The 9,256-nt window shown below is 35.7% G+C and overlaps 1 protein-coding gene across 2 annotated transcripts in view; it reads left to right on the plus strand.

Moving 5' to 3' along the window:
- DMXL2 (Dmx like 2) overlaps positions 1-9,256 on the plus strand; it is a 60,511-nt gene that overhangs the window by 49,308 nt on the left and 1,947 nt on the right. The window contains exons 33-43 of one of the 2 annotated variants that reach the window (XM_068958245.1): positions 510-627; positions 1,432-1,494; positions 1,896-1,982; positions 2,072-2,193; positions 2,957-3,095; positions 3,714-3,774; positions 3,863-3,990; positions 5,755-5,832; positions 6,407-6,498; positions 7,106-7,158; positions 8,311-8,528. In XM_068958245.1, the coding sequence (XP_068814346.1) occupies positions 510-627; positions 1,432-1,494; positions 1,896-1,982; positions 2,072-2,193; positions 2,957-3,095; positions 3,714-3,774; positions 3,863-3,990; positions 5,755-5,832; positions 6,407-6,498; positions 7,106-7,158; positions 8,311-8,528 (1,159 nt within the window). The remainder of the gene's footprint in view (positions 1-509; positions 628-1,431; positions 1,495-1,895; positions 1,983-2,071; positions 2,194-2,956; positions 3,096-3,713; positions 3,775-3,862; positions 3,991-5,754; positions 5,833-6,406; positions 6,499-7,105; positions 7,159-8,310; positions 8,529-9,256) is intronic. The other variant, XM_068958246.1, reaches the window with a different exon arrangement.

The following is a 9,256-nucleotide window of genomic DNA, read 5'->3' on the forward strand; positions in this document are numbered from 1 at the left end:
TAGTTTTGCTTGCTATATGTGACTTACAATTTGCACAGTTGATACTCTATAGGATTTTATCCATATATTCTCACAAATACACACTGCTTCTTTAGAAATATCTGCATTCAAATTCAAGGCAATGGATTTTATTTGGCTCATGTATGAGCTAACTACATTTTGAGACATCTTTTGAATACTGAAAGAAAGAAATTCTTTGGGGCACCATAGTTCCAATATAAAAGCAGCTTCACCAGAGTACAAATGCAGACATAAATGCAAGTCAGTAGGATGAGTTGTGGTTGATAGTTTCTGGAAGTTAGTAACTTCAGTGTGGATTTAAAAATGCTAGATAAACGTATCCCTTGATAGTTGTCTTGAACAGATTAAAACTGAAAATTTGGGGTGGGGGGTGAAATTGGAATTTCAACTTAAGTCATTTAGATTCTCTCTTCAGATTTTTTTTTTTTTTTGGTCCACCTTTAACTGCATTGAAGCCATTTTCTTTTTTCTTCCTCCCTTTCATCCAGATCAAAGGATTATTCAGCTCTTCCAGCAAAAAGGCTATGGCATTTTCTTGTGAAGCAAGAACTTTTGCAGGAGACTTTTATAAGATATATATTCACAAAGAAAAGAAAGCAAAGTGAGGTAAACAAAGGAAATAACTACTTTTTATAGAAAACTCAATTATAACTGTTCTTCAATTTCATCAGTATCTCTCAGTTTTTCTTTCCCTTTTTGTTGGCATTTCCCTTTCTTTTCTGTCATTTAACAGTATTTTAAAAATCCACATAAATATCCTGTTGTTCACTGAAATATCAACTAACCTAAATGCTTTTAGACAAGACATATCTCGTCTTACCTTTTATATATTTGAATACTGTCTTAATAAAGAAACTGAATATTTGGGATAATGGCCATAAGTAAATACATTTGACTATTGATAGATTTATGTGTTTGTGTATCATATTGATAAAGAAATTTAAATGAGCTATTACTCTGTGTGTATATGTATATACGCATGAGTAATATATACATATACAAGTAATATTATATAGTAATATATAATATGAGCTTTTATAAATAGTACCATAGTTACAACTGTAATGAGTTGTAACTGAAAATTAAAACCAACACATAAGTACGATGGAAAATAAATATACTATTTAGTATCTTTTAAGGTTTCCTGTAAGTATGGAGTTTGTGTGTGCATTACTTCTCCGTTTATTTACAATATCATACATTTTGTGTTCATCTAGGAAGCATTACGTTTTCAGTGAGTTTGTTTAGATTCCTGTCTTAGTTTCCGTGCCCCTTATAAAAGGTTAAAAATACATTTGTCATCATTTACTGACAGAGTGGCCTTTAAAATCTAGTTTGGAATGTTTCATTCTTTTTTTTATATTTGTTTGTGCATGTGTTTTGTGTTTGTGACTGTGTGATGTTATGTAGTCTGTAGAAGATCGTGTGGAGCAGGTCAAACAAAACTGCGTAGCAGAAGATCACAAAAACAAGGTAGTATCCCTTCTCCCAAACCTCTAGCACACTCTTAAAAGTTCTGTGGAACTGGCTTTTTTTCTCTCTAGCATGACTAACAGAAGTTATATGTTCTGTGTAGTCTTTGTGTGGCAGGCTTTTAATTAGTGAATTAACTTTGGTTGTCCTACAATTGGGATGAATGAACACCTTGTAAATAGTGTTGCACACACAACTTTGTGCTTGCTTCTTATGCCCAAACGTAACTTTTGGCTTCTAGAACACCAAAGAGTATGAGAAGTCTAAAGTTTAGCTTGCTAAACAATGCTGAGGCCACTGAACTTTTCTTGCATGAATTTTTTATAGATTTTGTGGTCTGTACGTACCACTACAAAAAGCACTTTCATGCTAATTAAAATTTACTGGTAAATGTTTTGTAGGTTGAAGCAGACCTTGGCTACCCAGGAGGAAAAGCAAAAATCATTCACAAAGAATCAGATATGATCATGGCGTTTGCAGTTAATAAGGTAAGTCATAGCATTATTAGTAAGTATAATGAGAAGCGCACTAAGATCTTAATTAAAGATAGTATAAATTCCCTATTTGTGCTGCATAGGCAAACAACAATGAAATAGTTTTGGCATCTACACATGATGTTCAAGAACTTGATATTTCAGCTCTACTGGCTGCTCAGTCGTTTATATGGATTGGGGAAGAATACGACAGAGAGTCTAAAAGGTAAGTTTGTTTCTTTGTGATTATATTAAGAGTATTGTTTTATTTTGAAGTTGCATATACAACACCTATAGTGCAAGTGGATCATATATTAAAAAAAGTAATGTTAATTACATACTCTTCTTCAGTAGATTTCAGATTGCTTTACAAAGGAGTAGTAGTGAGGGAACGTGGAGGACCTATCTTTGTATTTCAGATGGAGAAATCTAGGCTTTGAGCGGTTTGAGTAATTTGGGCATGTCTACACTGCACAGTCAAGTACAATCCCATGGTGCCTCAGCTAATAAAGGAAACACTACACCTGCACCTCTACACATCATGGTAGCAGATGTGAATTGTACAGCACAATGGCCTAAATTATCATCATCTACATTATTGTGCTAAGAACTGTGAAAGTAGCAGCACCAGTAAGCTCTCATCTGGGCATCACTGTAACACACTGCATTGCACAGAATAGACACGTATAGACACACAGATCAGGAACGCTGGATGCTATATTGTTTCTCTCTCCATATTTTCAAAAGAGCTCTTATTCTCAACATCTACCAAGGTTAGCATCATCTTTTAAGGTTTAATACTGATAGCTTGGAGGATATGGAAACTGCTTGTACAACCTAAGTGCAGGAATTACCCATTGTGCAGGAATAGTCCCATTGTAATCACTTTCTCTACCCATTTTCAATAGACTGTTGACAACAAGATAAGCAAACAGTATTGGTAGCAAAGAAACGTTTGTTTAAAGCAGAACATCGCTGTTCCTTTACAGTTCTGATGATATTGACTTTCGTGGTTCTACCACAACACTAACTCAGTCAACTGCACCGTCCTTTGGAGTGAATCAGATACAACCATCTTCATCTATGCCATGGTTAGGCAGTGGTCAAACTAGTACTGGAGCTGGTGTGGTAAGTATTTTGTTATGTGCAACTCTGGGGACCGTTACCTTTTTTATATATTATTTAGCAAAGAGACCTAGAGTGCATGAATCATCACACTTTTAATTCAGTGTTGACCTAAAAGGCCTACAGTGGCCAAGACCTGGCCAAAAAACCCACCTAAATACAAGAAAATATTTAGGACTAAATATTTTCTTGTATCTTCATTATTGTGACATGGAAAATCATGGGACAATGAGCATTTTTTTCTTTCTTATGGGAACTTTGAGATCGGACCTGTAGGGTCTTTAAAAAAATTAATTCTTTGAATTCTTCACTGAGACTAAAATCAAAAGCGTACTTCAGCATGTGCTTATGTCCTTTTCATTATAACAGCAGACAATATTAATACTGTTGTACTGTAGAATATTACTATAGTGCTTTCATGTCTAGAAAAGCTGTCCTAAACTGAGGCTGTAATTACTACACTGCAACCAAAAGTAACTAGATATTTAACAGGCTACTTAACTATGGGGAATACTTGGCAGATAGTAGTATAAACAAAATTGGGAGTATGTTTGTGTCTGTCTTGATTTTTTTTTTTTTTCAAAATTTGATTAATTTTTGTTGTATTTCTTCTATATGAAGCTTATTAAAAGAAATCTGAATAATGTCAAGAGAATGGCTTCGCACCCAGTCCATCAGTATTGTAAGTGAATCATGCTTACCAATATGGACTAGCTGTTTTTCTCTGAAAATCTGTGCTATTAACTAACTTCTCTGTCCTGTCATCTCAGATCTTACAGGAGCACAAGATGGTAGCGTTCGAATGTTTGAGTGGACAAGGCCGCAGCAACTAGTATGCTTCCGGCAGGCTGGGAATGCAAGAGTTACAAGAATGTATTTCAATTCACAAGGCAACAAGGTAAGTGCAATGTTAAGGATTTTTCCTTTTGTGTTTTTTAAGGAAATATTTGGCTGTGCTGTGACCTCTAAACCTCTAAAACAGTTTTAACCAGTGATGCACAAAACTGTTAAGATGTCCTAGAATAACGGCATAACCAGTATCATAGCATTCATTTTGGCTGTATATGGAAGCTTTGTAATAGACGTTGACCCTTCTCCCTTCCATTCCTGCATGTCAGCTTCATCATGCTGGTATCTGCAGGATTATAGTGATTTAAAGCAAGATTGTCAGTATTCTGCAGTGACTTTTTACCCCTCAGTAGAAAGATCTAATGTAAGAAGGATACATTGACCAATCATCGTGACTGTCTTCTCTTACCAATCCCTTCTTACTGGAATTATTTATTCTATTCTTAGTCTAAGCAATCTCAAAACAACTTATTTTTAAACCAACAGAGACATGTTTAACCCCTCTAAAATTTAACTGATCTCATGTACAGCACAGGAGTATCTAAAGCTTCTTCCTGTGAGCCTAATAAGGGAAGTCTGTACGACTAACTCAAAAATCAACTCATTGGGCCCTCCCAGGTCATCACATCAGTCTACTAGCCTATATCACTAAAAAATTAATTTTGAGCATCCCTCGGTATTTATTCCTGTGTTCCATTTGCCCTGTTTTCAGACTTCTCAGTGTCTCTCCATTCTGAAATCTGTGTGTTCCTTGGCGGTAGGCTTTTTAAATTAAAGGTTAAAAAAAAGTTATTGAACTTACCTGTTTTACAGAGGCAAACTTTTTTCAAACTAGGTACAGATGCTCAAGAAGTGCTTCATGCTTTGCTTTCTAGCTACCATAAAGTTTTGACAGAACACATTACCTCAAAAACATATTAACAGACCGTTAGCTGAAGAGAGCAAGTCTCGTCCAGTACAGTGCAGAGCAGAAAGAAAGTACAAAAAAGAGCAAAACACTTTGGCCAGAAATGAGTCCATGAGGTAGATGAGCTGCAGAGAACAGAGTGGATGAAGAGAAGGAATTTGGCAGGAACACTCACCTCCTCAGTTCTCCATGTTGCACATGCTGATTTCAACAGGTCTTGTCCTCTCATTTCACTGACAAACTTAACTCCGTTTAAAGTAGGGGAAATAAAAAGTGAATTGAAAGAGTTTTGCCATGACTGTATGATAACTATAAAACAGCAAAAGCTCAAGATTCATAAATAGCTGGAAATAGTCTCCTGACTACATGGAGAAAATACAAAATATTTCTAAAAACGTTTATAAAACATTTCTAAGGATCTTGTCTGTATAGAATGTACAGTATCATTGTTATTCACTTGAGTTAACTGATACTACTCAGTCTTTTGTAATGACACAATGCAGTGTTTCCATAATTGTTCATATCATGTTTTATGGCATGCTGGCATTCATTTGTCTTACTTGACTAAACGTTTTCAAGGACAGTCATGGAGTACTGACCCCTTTGTAAGCTTCAGCATTTAAAAATGGGATTTGAAAGATGAGCTTCCACACTTGCATACTTTTAAAAGCCTCCACTTCCAGAAGAGAGTTGGGCATGCAGAAGACCATCAGTATTCAAATAATCATTAAGTAATCAGTGCTGAAATCACTTTGGCTCCTAAGTTACTTTGTTGTGTCTGAAAACCATTATTGATATTTAATGCGCTGTCAAAGTTTTTTCTTCTGGATTCAGATGTTTGTTATCGTGAAGCAGGCATCCAATAACCACTCTGTTATGTTAATAAACACAGTTCATTCCTTGCAGTGCGGTGTTGCTGATGGTGAAGGATTTCTAAGTATTTGGCAAGTAAACCAAACCACCTCAAATCCTAAGCCCTATCTGGTACGTAAATAGATTTTTTTTTTTTCCTTTTTATAAAGGAAACCTAAGTTTTCAAGATTTCAGATAGACCAAGAGCTTAAGGGTTTCACTGAGGGGGTTTTGATTTTGCTGCTCTTTAATTGGCATACTTTACCAAAACCAGTGTAGAGTTTCAATGATACAACTTTGGAGAACTAGTTGTAGAGTAACCCTAAGTTGCAATGTAATTGCAAATACTACTGCAGCATTGCCCTTGATTAAATTTAAAAAAAAAATCAAATCACAGCTGACAGTAATGACTTTATAACAGACCATGCTTAATTTGAAACTCAGGTTGATGTGACTTACTATATGGTGGATTTGTCCAATTCTATTATTTTAATATATTTTCATTGTATACTGAAATTTTTTATAAATTTGGTAATTTTTTTTCATTCTCTGAGCTTTCAAATTGCATTGCATGTCAGTTTTCAGGAACAGCCTTGTTTCAAAGACTTGCAATATGCTATTCATGACATCAAATTGCTAGTATTAACTTTTAATGGCAGAGTACGACTGATAAGTTTACATCTGTTTTTTGTTTTGTTTTTAATAGAGTTGGCAGTGCCACAGTAAAACCACAAGCGACTTTGCATTTATAACCTCTTCGAGTCTAGTTGCTACATCAGGACAGTCCAACGATAACAGGTGTGTTTTAAAAAAAAAAACGATGAGGAATTTCACCAAACCTACCCGTTCATTTCTGTTAACCCGCTTCATCTTGTGCATTAGGGTATGGCTGACATTTTAAAGCTGAGAATTGTACACTTTGTTACAACTTGGACTTGCTAGATTAATTCTTCAAGCATCCTTCCTTCAGTCGCTTTCTTCCCGACTCCTAGCTTTTGTGAGGGGTGGTCAACAGTTAACCGCTATTTTCAAGATGTTTGCCAAATGCAACCAATTCTGGCATGCTGTTGCTATGGGGAGAAATATGTTCAGCAAAGGCAAGATAATTCTTTTTCTCTGAGAAAATCAACTTGTATGTTTAATCCATCTTTATTAGTACACCCTAGGACTAGTACACATCTGAAAGGCAGAAAGATATAGTCTGCCCTGGAAAGCACAAAAGAGCTTAGGAAGAGTTTAGTTCCTAACTCCTTGCATCTCCTCCCCAGTGACTGCAGAGTCAAGGGCTTCTTGTTCAGTTCTACTTTCTAGGCTTTGACATAAAACTTAAGGAGCTTCTGAGTCATGTCACCCTATGAATCACTTAGCGACAGGCTACAGTGACAGACTTTGTTTTTTCCCTCAGAAATGTGTGCCTCTGGGACACTTTGGTTTCATCTGGCAACAGTCTTATACATGGTAAGTCCTGCAGTGAAAATAAAACTTCTGTTTATTGACTGAAGAAACACAGGATGTGTATATGTCTGGGGCAAAGGGAGAAGTTTTTCTTGGGGAATCAGTCTAAACATCCATGTTGCAAGCCAGTACATGCACCAGGATTGGTACTTTATGGTCTCCAGCATGATGATAATGTGTTCCATAGAAAAAAGTACAAAGAAAGGAGGTCATGCACAAAGCTGTTTTTGTGACATTTTTGATCGTCTTAAATACAGTCCTGAAAAAACCAAATGGCTGACTAATTAATGCTGCATTATAAAGTCTGTGTGCATGTATGCTTTCACTTGAACTGCACTTAGTTGAAGCAGAGGGCAAAGGACAACTGTAAGTAGTAGTAGTAGAAGCAACTAAGAAACTGTCCTTGTCTTTCAGGACTTTGAGCAAATTCCCAAAAAATGTTTGTGTCTATTTGACCAAGTTCAATAATTCCATCTTTACATAACAGACTAAAGCAAAACTTTCTCATCTTGTGCTATGAAATAAAAATAAGTAAAAATTAAAAAAAAAAAATCCCAGCTTTTTAGAAGAACAAATTCAGCCATCATATACAGCTGCAAACAACTGCAATACTTGAATAAACATAGTAATTACCTGTGTAAAGAGTTAGGGGCATTCTTGGATTCACATTTTGAAACTAGTTACCAGACTCTGCAGAAGTTCAGTCTTTCTTTAAAGAAGTTGAGTCAGGACTCCTATAAAAAAGAGGTTAGGAAATTAGAGTATAGTAATAGACATCCATAAGGTAATTAATATTTACCTTAATGTTTGACTTCAGCTTTGGTATTCCTTGAACTAAGGAATTTAATGTAACTTAACATCATACATGGTGAATTTTATATTTTCTCAGTTTTTAAAATTAATTCAGGTTTGTGCTCATTTTTTAAATTAAAATGAAATTAGACTGCATAGCATGCTTTCTTGTGCTTTTTAGATCTATACAGATCTTAGGCAAGCAAAGAACTGTCAGCTCATAGGACATTACCCACAGTCAGGAATCTATTATAAAGTCAGGAAATATTCAGATAACAATTTATTATAGAAATGCATTTTAAGATTGAAAGCTACTTACCAGCTTCAAATCTGTTAAATTTTGACATACTACTTCTCCTTCAGCCTTCACTTGTCATGATCACGGTGCCACAGTACTTCAGTATGCACCTAAACATCAACTGCTGATTTCTGGAGGTAGGAAGGGGTACGTCTGCATCTTCGACATCAGACAGAGACAAATCCTTCATACCTTCCAAGCACATGATTCTGCTGTTAAGGCCCTTGCACTGGACCCTTCTGAGGATTATTTTGTTACGGGCTCAGCAGAAGGTAACATGAAGGTAAGGCATCAGAGTAGCCGAGTTGTAATAGGAGAGTATTTAGCTGAAGTAGTGACATTTTGATCAGCATGCTGTAAATAGCTAGATGAATGCAGTAACAAAACAGATTACCTACATTTAATATTCAGGATGCTTGCCATAAATAAGTTGATGGTGTAAACTTACTTAAATGTACTAATATCCTTTTAACACAAGTAGCTTTTGTCCTCAGTTAAAGGAAATAAAAATGTATTTGAATGTTCTCAGTGTATGAATGAATTTTAAATAGAAAAAGTGACGTGCACAACTCTGAAATGTTTTAGCTGTTTTTTTCCCCTCTTAAAAATCTTTTTTGCCTTTGGATATTTCTCTCTGTAGTACAGGGAGTGCTCAGTAATTTTAATAGCATGGTAAGTTTGTGTAACAGCAAGTTCTGGTTTTTTTTTTTTTTTTTTTTTTCCTTGATGCTGTTGTAGCCCCAGACAGGTACTGAGATGTCATAATAGTAGGACACTTTTTTAAAAAAAAAAACACACACACACATACAGAAATACAGTTCCCTGTCTTAAAGGACTTATTTCTGGAATACTAACAAACAGAAGTAAACATAAGGGCACAGTAAGGAGAGAGCGAGAGAATATGATTTCCCTGCTTTTAGGGGGACTGTGCGCTGTTGAGAGGTGCCTTCTGTGCCTCCACAGACTTCATGGCCTGGTCTTGATGAGGGCTCCTGCAAGTTGGGACATAGC

This window comes from Struthio camelus, chromosome 12 (assembly GCF_040807025.1).
Source record: "Struthio camelus isolate bStrCam1 chromosome 12, bStrCam1.hap1, whole genome shotgun sequence".
Classification (NCBI taxonomy): Eukaryota; Metazoa; Chordata; class Aves; order Struthioniformes; family Struthionidae; genus Struthio; species Struthio camelus.